The 13,543-nt window shown below is 37.2% G+C and overlaps 1 protein-coding gene and 1 pseudogene across 25 annotated transcripts in view; both read left to right on the forward strand.

Annotated features, from left to right (window-relative positions):
- Positions 1-13,543, forward strand: part of ERC2 (ELKS/RAB6-interacting/CAST family member 2) — an 895,762-nt gene that overhangs the window by 156,618 nt on the left and 725,601 nt on the right. For 17 of the 25 annotated variants that reach the window (XR_004950467.1, XR_004950465.1, XR_004950466.1 and 14 more), the window contains exons 3-4: positions 7,105-7,128; positions 7,774-8,190. Coding sequence is in view for 7 of the 25 variants with exons in the window: in XM_036219344.1 (XP_036075237.1) it covers positions 7,105-7,128; positions 7,774-8,190 (441 nt within the window). In the remaining 18 variants the exon portion in view is untranslated. The remainder of the gene's footprint in view (positions 1-7,104; positions 7,129-7,773; positions 8,191-13,543) is intronic. The other 8 variants (XR_004950478.1, XR_004950468.1, XR_004950474.1 and 5 more) reach the window with 1 other exon arrangement.
- LOC118602204 lies at positions 2,172-2,289 on the forward strand (annotated as a pseudogene).

Genomic DNA, 13,543 nt, shown 5'->3' on the forward strand with positions numbered 1-13,543 from the left:
CAGTCACTCACAGTTCCACCGAGAGCATAGACATGCATACAGAAATGGTATTTAGAAAAGAATAAAGCAGTTGAACATAAAGCCTAGTATGGACTTTGCAGATGACTTTTTAAAGGTTCCCTCAGACTGTCTTTTAGATAATGATAACATTAAATAACAATATGAAATTAAAATTTAAATATTATGTATCCTTTAAAAATAAATAGCATATATGATAATATATAATTTATAATATTATTTACAATATAGTATCACATATTTTATTTATTAGTAAAATTTATCTATTTATATTTAACCTGTTGGGATTTCTTTTTTGGCTGGAGAGGTAACTTAGTATACATATCTGTCAAATAGCACATAATCCAATAATGGTTGAATGAATGAATGAATGACCCTTTCTGTCTACTTTATTGAGTAATATCTTTTATTGAGGGTTACTTCTCATAGTGTACTCATAGTGTACTCAGATTTTATTAATCACATGAGCTGACTTTTCAGTGTGCTCCTTAGGACTATATGCAGTATTATTTTAATGATGCTTTTCTTTCCCACCTTTCCATTACCAAATAATTGTTTCTTAAATCAGCAGTAAGGCTGAAGCTTTAAAAAAGATTATTTGAAATTATAGTTGACATACGGTATAATGTTAGTTTCACATGTACAATATACTGATTAAACATTTATATACTTTACAAAGTAATCACCACAATAAGTTTAGTAACCATCTGTCATTGTACATATATCCCCATGACTTATTTCATAACTGGTTGTCCTTCTTAATCCTCTTCCCCTTTTCTGCCCATCTCTCCACTCTTCTCCCTTCTGGCAACCATCAGTTTATTCTTTGTATCTATAAGTTTATTTCTGTTTCATTTTGTTTGTTTGTTTTGTTTTTTAGATTTCATGTATAAGTGAAATCATATAGTATTTGTCTTTCTCTGTCCAACTTATTTCACTTAACATAATATTCTTTCTATGTCCATCGTGTCACTAATGGCAAAATTTCATTTTTTTTATGGCTTAGTAATACTAAAATTTCATGCTTAATAATATTCTAATATTCTATTTTGCATATATATATATATAATATATGTCATATCTTCTTTATTCACCTAGGTTTCTTCCATATCTTGGCTATTATAAACAATGTCGTAATGAACATAGGAGTGCATATACCTTTTTGACTTAGTGTTTTTTTCTTCTTTGGATAAATACCCAGAAGTGGAATTGCTTGGTTGTATTGTAGGTCTATTTTGAATTTTTTGAGGAGTCTCCATACTGTTTTACACAGTGGCTGCACTAGGTTACAATCCCATTAACAGTGTACTTGGGTTCCTTTTTCTCCGCATCTTTGCCAATACTTGTTATTTGTCATCCTTTTGATAGTAGCCATTCTGACAGGCATGAGGTAATATCTCATGGTAGATTTGGTTTGCATTTGGTTTGATGATTAGTGGTGTTGAATATTTTTTCATGTGTCTATTAGCTATCTGTATGTGTTCCTTGGAGAAATACCTATTTAGATCTGTCCATTTTTTAAATTGTATTTTTTTTTTTGACATCGAGTGGTATGAGTTCTTTATATATTTTGGATATTTACCCTTTATCAGATATATCATTTACAGATATTTAGTTTAATGTAGTTCTGTTTATTTTTGCTTTTATTGTCTTTGCCTGAGGAGACATATCCAAAAAAATATTGCCAAGACTGCTATCAAAGAGTTTATTGCCTGTTTTTTTCTTCTAGGAGATTTATGATTTCAGGCTTTACATTTAAAATTTTAATTCATTTTAAGTTTATTTATGTATATGGTATGAAAAGGGGTAATTATTTTCATGTATCTGTTTAGTTTTGCCAACACTGCTTTTTGAAGAAACTCTCTTTTCCCCATTGTATATTCTTTCCTCCTTTGTTGTAGATTAATTAACCATATAAGTGTGGCTTTATTTCTGGGCTCTGTATTCTGTTCTATTGATCTCTGTGTCTGTTTTTGTGCCAGTACCATGATGTTTTGATTACTACAGCTTTGTAGTATAGTTTGATATCAGAGAGCGAGATACTTCCAACTTTGTTCCTTTTCTGTGAGATTGCTTTAGATATTTGGAATCTTTTGTGGTTTTACATAAATTTTAGAATTATTTGTTCTAGCTCTATGAAAAATGCCATTTATGTCTATGGCCATGCCATGCTGAACAAGCTTGATCCTGTCTGATCTTAGAAGCTAAGCAAGTTGGACCTGGTTAGTACTTGGAAGGGAGACCACCTAGGAAGACCAGGTGCTGTAGGTGTGAAAAATAAAAAAGAAGGGATTGTAAGCTGACAAGTTCCTTGCAATTTGTGAGGTCAACCAAGGGTTGCCTCACCTAAAAAAAAAATTTTAAAAAGCCACTTATAGTTTGAAGGGATTACATTGAATTTGTAGTGCAACTTTTTTTCTGAAGTCTAGCAAGTGCTTCTCAAACTTTATGTTTCCACAGTTGGTGGTCTTGTTAAAATGAAGGTTCTGATTCTGAGGTCTGAGATTTCACCTTTCTTACATGATCCCAGGTGATGCTATGCTGCTGGCCAAATGACCACACGGTGGTATATGAGGTCAGTTATCCCCACTTCTCAGGAGAGGAGTGACTCAAAAACAGAGGAAAATAAGAGAGTACTTAGGAGAAAAACTCTCCTGTGAAAACTTTGAATGGCAGGAATTAGAATTTGGCTAAGGAAACCATGTATCTCAGAGAAGGGAATAATTAGTAGTTAAATGCCTGCCACCTAGCCATTTGAAATAATATTAATTTAGGTGAAACCTCTTACCTGTTTTAAAAATACTTAGATGATTGGCAGTTCTGTTAAATGCACATGTTAGGGAGAGAAGAGAGACGGAAAGAGATTGTAATAAATATTTTTAAATGTCATTTAAAGATTTGCTAAGCAATTCAAATATAGGAGCTGTTTTCTAACAACTGCTTGTGGCTGTGACTATTAATAATGGAAAAGTTCTAATTTTAGCCGTCAGTTTTACAATTACATGTTTTGGATTGCTTCTTTAAACACATTTAAAAAATATCGATATTACCTTTTTTTTTTTCTTTTTTTGACACGTACTAGCTCAGTGTCGACAGCAGGGGATGCCACTATCCTTTAGTTGTTTATATATATTGGCTTATAATAGGGAAAGAACTCTGACCTTCCAAACAGAAACAGTTGGTATTCCCGAGAGCCCCTTGTAGAGTTATTTATAGACCAGTTAATAGGAAATCAATTTTATTCATTTTGAATTGGCCTTGAAACAACTGTTTCCTGTTTCCCCTTATTTAAAAAATACCAAAGCCCTTAGCATTTAGTTTCCCACCATTGCATTTATTTGATGATCAAAAATTTATGTTCATTATGCTTATTTCTTTTCCATGCTCAAATGGGAGAGAAATTTTAATCTGGACCTCTAGCCACCACCACTGTCTCAACAATACTAATAATAGTGGACATTTATGTGCTAGGCCCTATGTTTTGTGCTGTATGGGAGCTTGTTCACCTACTCAATGAGTATCTCATGTGGTCTTTGCGTGAATGCTCTAAGTTAGTTACAATGATAATTTCCTGTTTATGAATGAATAATTTGATGCTCAGAGTACTTAAGTAATTTGTCCAAGGTGACATAGATTGTCATAGGTAGATCCAGTATTCAAAATCCAGCTCTTCACCACTGTTCCTGGAAGCCCAGACAAGTTTGGTTATTTTCCCAGATCATATAATTGGTTAGTAGCAAAGCTGGAATTAGAACTTAAGTCCTTAACTCTCAGCTCACTGCAATATTCCAATACTGTGCCACCTTACGGTATTGGTCTATAATGAAAACCAGAACAACTCTTTGCTTGTGAAAGCAGCTGCCAAGAGGGCTTTCCCATGTATATTCTTCTTGGTGTTATGAATCTTGGCAAAATGTCACATATTATCAACCAAAGCGGGTTCCACAGTTATCCCTGACAGCTTGTCTGCATGAGAAACCCAGGGTCCCGGTGCTTTGGTGCTTTTAAAAATCACCTATCAATATTCCTTCTTTATCTGTGTGTATTTGTTCTCTCCTAAAGGAGAAGCCTAAGACCATACATTTAAATATTACCTTTTTATACTTTTCTCAGCAGAGCAGCTCTTCCACAGCACACGAGGGCCACATGTTTTTAGCCAACGTCTGCTGTTTGTCTTTTCACACACGTGAAGGTTTGGAGCCATGAGTAGTGCTGTACATCCTGCACACAGGATTATGGAAAAAGGGATCAGAGAACCTGCCCTTAAAATTTGATTAGAGACAAACTGGAAAATGATAAATAGGAAAATAAAGTCATAGAAGAAGTAGAACAGGCCAAGTTGTCTGCAAAAAGATTCTGTTTTCTTTGAACGAGTTATGTTAAGCCCTTGCTTGAGAAGGCGCATGGATTTATTAAAAAAAAAGTTCAAGACTTTTGGGTATAAGCCAATTCATATTTTTATATAGCTCAGAGACAGTTTTCATAGCAATGAAACCCTAAACTGCTTTATAGTACAAAACTTTATCATTTTTTTGTTTTTTCCCCATAGTGTGGAAAAGAGCTTGAGGTCACAAATTTTTTCAAATCTGCCAGAAACTCATATTTTCCACGTTTGGGGATAAGGCACAGTAGATTCTAACCATCTGGCTAGTCCCTATTTAAAGAATTGTGTTCCATGCATTATACACACACAATTATATTTTCATTCTATTTACCTTTTTTGTGTTTTAGACATTCTGAAATCTGGATTAGATTCTGACTCCAGTAGCTATTGGAAGTCACTCTCCCAAACATTGGCTAAGGCAAAGTATATTTCCCCCCCTTTCTCATATAAACTCAAGTATGGCTTAGTCTTATATTTTCATTGTTTTCCTTTTTTTTTTTTTTCAAAATTAAGCGACTATAGGAGCTTTTAAGAGTTGTGCAAAATGAAGTTATGCAGTATTTTTAGAGCAGGGAGACTTTATAATTGGTTGGAGGAAACCTCAGTTATAGATACTAGCCCATATTTGCTAACGATGTGATTGCAGTCAAATCCTTTTAAGCCAGCCCAATTCATCCACTTGTGAAGTGGACATAGTACTGGCAGCTTCGGAGCAGTATTGTCAGGCGACTGACTTGGTAGACATGCGGTATTTTGAGTTTGGAGGAGAGAACAGGACAGAGTAATCTGAAGTTAAGGATACATTCCCCTTCCCCACCATTCTCCCTCCCTCATCCTAACTGCAGCAAAGCAAAGAGGAATGGAAACCTGTTTTCCCTCTGTACCAACTGTCTGGGGAGACAATTTCCCTTTTGGTTCTTTCATCTTTCTGTCCACATTTCACTCACTATTTATTGAATACCTATTATGTACTAGATTTGGGGCACAATCCAATTTTGGCTCAGTACCTTTCCTTGAGAAGCTCACTCTCTCTCTCTCTCTCTCTCTCTCTCTCTCTCTCTCTCTCTCTCTCTCTCTCTCTCTCTCTCTCTCTCAGAGATTGCTTATTTTTGGTAAGTAAAACAATGTTTTGAAAGATGTAGATGCTTTTCCCTAGCTGTTGTGTACTGGGAGGGCCTACCAAAAAATGGAGCCTGCTGTAATACCAGAAAGAGAAGTCATTATGGCCTCATTTATTGTCTGAGACTTGAAATCAATTGGTCAGACTAATCTTTTTAGCTCCAATTTTGTTTACCTATGTTTAAAGGACAGACCGATGATTTTAAACTTTCTTCCTTCTGCGGTTTGGAAATAGGGCTAGTCTTTACTATCCAGGGCAGAATTCAAAGTATGCAATTAAGTGTGTGTGTGTGTGTGTGTGTGTGTGTGTGTGTGTGTGTGTGTGTGTGTGTGTTGTGGGGGTGGGTATGTCAAAAAGAACTGGGTTAAAGCCTAGGTATCATGCATGATCAATATGATGCATTCTCTTTGTATTGCCAGCAGAGTGACTGTAAAGAGTAACCTGAATCCCAGTTGTCACACTTGCTTTGCTTTTCTTTGTGGTGTCCTCAGTGGCAGGCTGTGGAGAAGGAAGTTTGCCTTTTGAGCTTTGATTCCTTGAGGACAACTGGAGAATGATCCCAGAATCAGGGTGGAGAATAAAAAGCTTTCTGAATACTCATTCAACCATCAGCTCACTTTTTCCTTGACGGGAATTAGCTGCTTTGCCATCTGTTCCACCTGTGCCACAAGTGCTAAGTTGACAGCAGTTTGACTGGGAACCAGGCACGAAGTTGGATCACCTGGTTATGTCCTATCCTGATGTAGGTGGGCATTGGAAGGGCTTCTCTCTCCAAATGTACCATGGAATGGAAGCCACAGAAGGACTGATTGAGGCTTTGGGCAGTTGAGACCATGGCAATGATGGAGATTCCAAAGAGCTGGCTCTAGAATACAACCTTGTAGTTTGCTGATATACATAACAAGCTGAAATGAATGCTCTTTATTATTGATCTAGTGGGCTTTGGGTGACTGCCTCAAAAAAGTGTGCTTCCACAGTTTAGAAGGGGTGGTGATTCAATCTGAAGGAATAGAATAGTCTGGGAAGGGGGGAATTGAAAACTGTGCATCGTTTTTCTTAATTTTTGACCGTTAGAGAAAGTGCTTTGGCTTTACTAGAGATTTCACTTGTATTGTGTACTGATTGTTTAGAGCTATTTTTTGTTGAGCTTGTCTTCTAATTTGTTTCCAATTCGGAGGTTGTCGTGATGAATGTTTTCTAATTTGTTTCTCTAGTGCTTTCACTGTGATTTTGGTTAAATGGTCACCTAGAATAATATTTGCGTGCTTCTGGAGTATTGTGCCTTTCTTCTTGGTGATATACCCAAGACTTTCTGAGCCACCGAGATGTAGGAAAACAAAAGGTAGAATAAACCTTACATTAAAAAAAAAAATACATTTATCCAGCTTCAGGGATGTAGATTCTGTGTAGCTTATGGGTATTTGCGGTAATAAGAAATTATTTTTCTTTTTCTTTTTTTCTCTGTGGAGGTACTTTGTGTTGGCTAAGTTCTTTTTGTTAAATATTGTTTGCTTGCACTGGACTTTTATTTGTGTTGATTTTTTGCTTCATTTTTTTTTTTTTCATTTCCCATGCTGTTCAGTTACTGGATGCCAGAAGAACCAAGGTTTGTCCACTCTCTGCAGCTTGTTTGTTTTTTTTTTTCTGCACAGCCTCACTTCCCCATGTGTTTCGACTATGTCTGTCTCTGTCTGCATTTGTCCCTTTTGCTTGCAGATGCAGTAATCCTGTTTACTAAACCTATTCACAGCTTTATTTGTAAAAATAAAGTCCTTGTTTGTGTCAAGTTGTAGTGGATACTATTATTTTCGTTTTTAAATGGACATGCATTTATCATGGAAAATAATGGATATTAGAATAAAGAACACCTTAGGAAACAAGGAATACTGAGTCTGGAGCATTGTGGGCATAAAGAAGGTGTGTTTGTGAAAGTTTTCCTCTAACCCTTTCCTCTTCCTAAATTAAAACTCTGTAGACATATAATTTCTCTTGTGACTGACACTAATGTACTGTTTCTGTGTATGTGTACATTTCTTTTCTCCTAAGACATTCAGAAAGCATCACTGAATTAACTTTCCCCCCTCCATGTGCTGTCCCATGCTTCTGAAGTCATCCTGGAGGACTTGATGGCTGGCCCTGTGGGCATGATTAACATTCCATCTTCATAGTGTGGTAGCAGCAAATAGCACTTGACGTTTCCATTAACTTTTCTCCTTCCTTCTCCTCTCCTGCTCTGTCTTTCTCATCATAGCACCTGCAGTTGACAATCCAGGCCCTTCAGGATGAGCTACGAACCCAGAGAGACCTCAACCACCTCCTACAGCAAGAGAGTGGCAACCGAGGAGCTGAGCATTTCACCATTGAGCTGACTGAGGAGAACTTCCGGCGGCTGCAAGCTGAGCATGACAGACAGGCTAAGGAGCTGTTCCTATTGAGGAAAACCTTGGAGGAAATGGAGCTGAGAATTGAAACACAGAAACAGACTCTCAATGCTCGAGATGAGTCAATTAAAAAGCTTCTTGAGATGTTGCAAAGTAAAGGCTTGCCGTCTAAAAGTCTTGAGGATGACAATGAACGGACACGACGGATGGCAGAGGCTGAGTCTCAAGTCAGCCACTTAGAAGTGATTTTAGACCAGAAAGAGAAGGAAAACATCCATCTTAGAGAGGTAAGGACATTCAGTCTATTGCCTGGAATCCATATTTTACCAGTTAAAATATGTTATCAAGTTAGTTTCACAGATTGGAAGATCCTTACGGCCTTAATGAAATTCCCTTTATCGTCTGTTTTTTTAAATTTCCTGTCTGCTTATCACCTTTGAACTGTAATTTTGCATTCAGTTTTTTTTTTCTTGCCTCACTACACATATGTTCCATTATTATTTAACACGTATTCGGGATCCAAGCGTGTGCAGCACATGTCAATTCTAAGATGGTTTACGATTGCTTTCCCACAGATGGTCATTGTTTCTGGACCTTTTAAATATAGTACTGTTTAAGTTTTAGGTGCTTATCAAAAATCATATCTCTAAAGGAGCAAAATGAATAGGTGATTAGTAAAACAATGAACTTAAATTTTTTTTTTATAGCTGAATTGGGGGTGGAGTTTGCAGAAAGTAATGAATATGGGTGTTTCTGGAAAGAATGGTAAAATATGTGGACCAGTTTTGAACATTTAGGTTTAAGATAATCCTTGTCTACATTTAGATTGATCTAGGACAGAGTGTTCCGGGGTTTCTGAGTATGTGTTTTGTACCTAGTGGATTAAATCATTTGAAGTCCTTCAGAGGCCTCTCTGGGCTGCCATCACCATTGAATGTTGGGATTCTCATATATCTGAGAATATGTGGTTGGATAGAGATTAGAAAAAAATATGGGTGACAACCAATGTTTGAAATTTTTACAGTAGTTTCTTGCCACTGTGGTGGATGTGGATCTCAAAAGTACCATGTAGGCAAAATGCTGTGGGAGACACAGATCTCACAAAAAATAAGAAGCAATAAAACGTAAGTATATCTTCAAAATATGCTACAGTGGTACATAAAAATTCCAAAAGATATTTGCTTTCAGACCAAATTAGATATCTTCACATAATATACTTGCTTCGATGGGCAGCCCTTCTTGTGAATCACTTGTTTTGTTGTTCAGGAGAATTGCTTCCATATTAGGACTTACTAATGCAGATGCTTCCAGGAGTTTTCTATCATGTAGATTGTATTTGCCCAGAATGTTTGAACACAATTTTGTGTCTTCAGACTTCGTGCCTCCATGCTCACTCTCCCTTGTTTTGTTTTCATGCGACCTGAGCAACATGATTGGGAAACTACATAGCTAGATTTCATATTGAGATGCTTAAAGAGGTTTTTTTTTGTTGGGCTTGATCTTCCCATCTGTATTCTAATATGACCTCAATGATCTCTGTCTCTTAGAATTCATGCCCTTGTAGAATCCCTTTCCCTTGAGTATAAGCTGAACCATTTACTTCTAAACAATAGAATATAGTAAAGGTAATGGGATGCCATTGACACTCTTATGATTATGTTATATAAGTCAATACTTCCATTTCATTAGAAAATTCTATTGCCTTCTCCAATTGCATGCTTTGATGAAGCAATCTGCCATGTGGGAGAGGTCCATGTGGTAAGGAAATGAGGTCCTCTTCCAGACAACACCCAGGGAAGAAGTGAGACCCTCACTCACACAGAAGTGAAAACTGCCAGCAACCGCTTAGCTCAGAAGTGGATCCTTCCCCATTCAAACCTTCAGATGAGATGACAGACCCTGAGCTGACACCTTGATTATAGCTTTGTGAGGGACTGTGAAACAGAGAATGAGCTAAGTTATGCCTAGTGTCTTGATACACAGAAACTTTGAGATAATACATGTGTGTTGTTTTAAGCTACTGAAATTTGGGATAATTTGTTACACAGAAATAGATAGCCAATACAGTGAAGCAGAAACTAATCTCTTTCTGCTTTATTCAATAGACTTTCCATTTAGTTTACAGAAGAGAAGAAATAATTACTGACATGTTATCACTTGAATGTAGAGTGACTGTGGAGTTTGAAATATTGGTTGTTATCTCAAAACTCTGGTTAGTAGATTGCTGTAGTTGAAAAAAGCGGATTCTTTATTTTGGGTAACAGTGGGTCATGTTGCACGTATAGCAAGGCTGTAATGCCAGAGAGACCTCCATCTGCAGCATTGACCTTCACTCTATGTTGGGATCTTGTGGTCAGAGTAGAATTACTCTTCTTCTGTTATTAGATTCTGCTCATTGGTGGCTCTTAATAGATGGTGCCTTGGTTCTGTTTTATGGATGCCTCTATTTAAATGAATCTAAATATAATTTAACTTGTGTTTTATGAGATTAGTTGGTCCCCACACTGGTATGGTATGGATATAGATCATGTGTAGAGCCTTAAACATAAGCTTCAGAGCCCACAGAGAGTAGTACAGAAAATGCAGCCCTGCACATCCAACTATTCTCCTTGAGCATCAGACCGAGGTCAGTGGATAGCCCTTATCTTGGCTTATCAAGAAGGGAGAATTTGGGAAAGATGTCTTTATGTAAAAATGTCATTTAAACTTGAACTCAACAAATAAGACTTCGAGGTCTTAAAGAACCTTTCCCAAGAGAAGGATTGTAGTGGCTTGTGAGAGTCATTTGTTATAGTTTTAGGAATTTTGTGAACCTGCTTTTAAACCTTTGGTAGCTTGAAATTGATGGGAGTATTTACACCATGGACATCAGCAAAATACTACTTTCAGGGCCGACTCACACTCCCCTGTTGCCCTGCCCTATCCCTGAAAGCTCATTTACCTACACACCTCTAAATAAATGCCATAAAATGTTTACATACAATACAGCAAAAAGAGGCAAGAATTATGAGTGTAAGAATTATAGTATAAGAGTTATGAGTGTATTAACCACTTAATCATTCATCAAAAGTTTTTGTAACAGCATCTGGATTGCTTCTTATGTGTCAGGCATTATAAAGAATGCTTTAGGTTGATTTAATTCTCACAGACACTTCATTTATTCATCTGTTCATCCATCCATTGAATGAATATTTATTGAGGATCTGTTTTAGAATAGAGCGATGATAACTGATAACATTTGACATCTTGGTGCTTGTATGTTACTGGGGTGAAACAGACAATAATTTAATAGTTAAACAGAAGTATCATGAAGTAAAGAAGAGGATGAAGAACTGGCGACTTGGATGGGGCCAACTTTATATTGGGTGGTCAGGAAAGTCCTCTTTGAGGGGGTGGCATTCTGAGCTCAGATCTGAATGACTAAAAGGAACCTGTCATGTGAGGCTCTCTGAGGACTGTTCCCGTATATGCAAAGACCCACACCTAATGGTATTATTTTGCCCATTTTACCTTGGGTAATTGAGGGACAAATGACGTAAAGAAGTTGCCTGAAGTTTCACCACTAACAAGTGGTGACGCTGGTATTCAAATCAGGGTGACTCTAGAGTCTCAGTTATTAGACCTTTTCATTGTATCCCTTTTCTAGAAGAATCTTTCCCAAAGTATGCTCCACAGAACAGCCATTTTGTGGGGTGTTGATATGTGTTATAAAGGAAAAAGGGCTGTAGGATCAAATGAACATGAGAAAATGCTGGATTCTTTAGAGTTACTGCAGGACCCCTCAGACTCTTGAGCGTGCAAATATATATCAGTCATTTCCGAGATGGGGACCAGGAAAGGCAGACTTCTCAAACGTATTTTACTTGCTTTTCTTTTGTTGTGCTGGGGTCCTTTGTAAAACCCTTTGGAAAAATGCTATTCTGGAACATAAAAATTGTGCTTTTAATTTGTGACCTGAAAAATATGTAGTAATATACAAATAGTTGTTTCCCATGGTCAAATAACTGGGTAATTTTCTCCATTAGTTATTGTAGAAGGCAAAATTTTTTGTAAGCTATTTCCATATTCTCTACTGAGTTTTAGAATGTTCTTCGGTCAGGTGTGTGTGTGTGTGTGTGTGTGTGTGTGTGTGTGTGTGTGTGTGTGTGTATGTTTTAAAATGTAGCTGACTGCTTTTGGTATTACATCAGTAAAAATAACCCAGTTTGAATAAGGAAGTTGCCTGGCCTCTGTTAATTTAAATTAATCTAAAACAGGATTTAGAATGTACTTGAAGTTTTAAGGTCAGTGTGTTCTTGATTTCTTTTTCATTTTGCACAGTTCAACCCTGTTGGGGCTAGGTGGTGTAATGCTGCAGAATGGAGTGCTAGTGGTTTTATGATTCATTTATAGGCAAAAACGAACCCCATTTTTATAAACCCCACTTCATATAAACCCTATCTCATGGAATACTGGCCTTGTTTAGCCTATTGTTTCAGGAGATTTCGAGTTGGCAGGAGTTGCACATGGGGAGGGTTGGGTTGCTTTGGTGTCTTGTCTTTCTGTGGTCTGGAAAAAGCTGAGGGTGAAACTACTTCTTTGCCTGGCAGGAAACAACATCAGAAAGATTATGATCTCAACTTATTTGGAAGACCAAAACGATTGCCCAGGAACTACAACTGATGTGCTAATGGGAGCTGAAGTGCTGGCTAAAATGCAGCATTACTCACTAGTGTTGTCTGATGCTTTCAGATACAGGTTAATTTGATAAGACATTGTTTGATGCAGTAATAGTTTACCTCATTCTCTAGTTTTTTCCTGCAAAGAACATATTGTTCCATGCAAAGGTTTTGGTAATCAAGTACCCAAAATACTTCTGATCTCTTTAAATAAAAAATGGATTTATGTATGAGGATCCTCCTGTATTCGCTCTCCTTAATGTAGTCTTGACTGGTCCTTAGAAGAGAGTCAGGAGTCTTCGGACTCACTGCACTGTAAGATGTTCTGCTGCCATGCCTGTTGATCTGGTATGCTGCTCTCTTTGGGCAGCTTGCCTTTCTTTGGTAGCAAGGGCAGAAGAGGACTCAAGTCATCAGAGGCCAAAATTGCTATTAACCTGGGACAAATAAAGCCTCCAGGAGCCTGGGTTTGGGCTTCCTTCCATGCTGTGTGTGAGGGGTGGGGGAATGGGAAGCAGGGAGGAAGAGGACATGAATTCTTAGTCTTCTCATTTATTTATCCAGGTTGTCAGGCCAGTGGGAGATCACTAAGGCAAGTTTTTGAGCTTATAAACCTTTTACAGATGGCTCAAACCTCCACTTCTAAACTCCACCTTAGTCCCTCCTCCAAAAACATGTAGCTTCTTTCTCTTTAAACACATGCTTGTCTCCAGTTTTGCTGGTTGAGCCATGATTGTGCTGATGCAGGCATTTCTAATTCTGACTCTACAGATTCAATTCTTTTTCTACCAACAAATTTTATCACAGAAAATATTCCTAAACACTAGTGACCACATAAGCAGTTTACATACTTCCTTTTTAAGAGTTGTTTTTTTATAAATATATTATAGAACCTAACAATTTCACCCTATTTTAATTATGTTTCTTACCTGATCAGTACATTCCATCAATATTCCTAGGTCTCTTGCATGTGCTCAATAAG

Source organism: Rousettus aegyptiacus, unplaced genomic scaffold (genome assembly GCF_014176215.1).
Source record: "Rousettus aegyptiacus isolate mRouAeg1 unplaced genomic scaffold, mRouAeg1.p scaffold_m13_p_4, whole genome shotgun sequence".
Taxonomy (NCBI): Eukaryota; Metazoa; Chordata; class Mammalia; order Chiroptera; family Pteropodidae; genus Rousettus; species Rousettus aegyptiacus.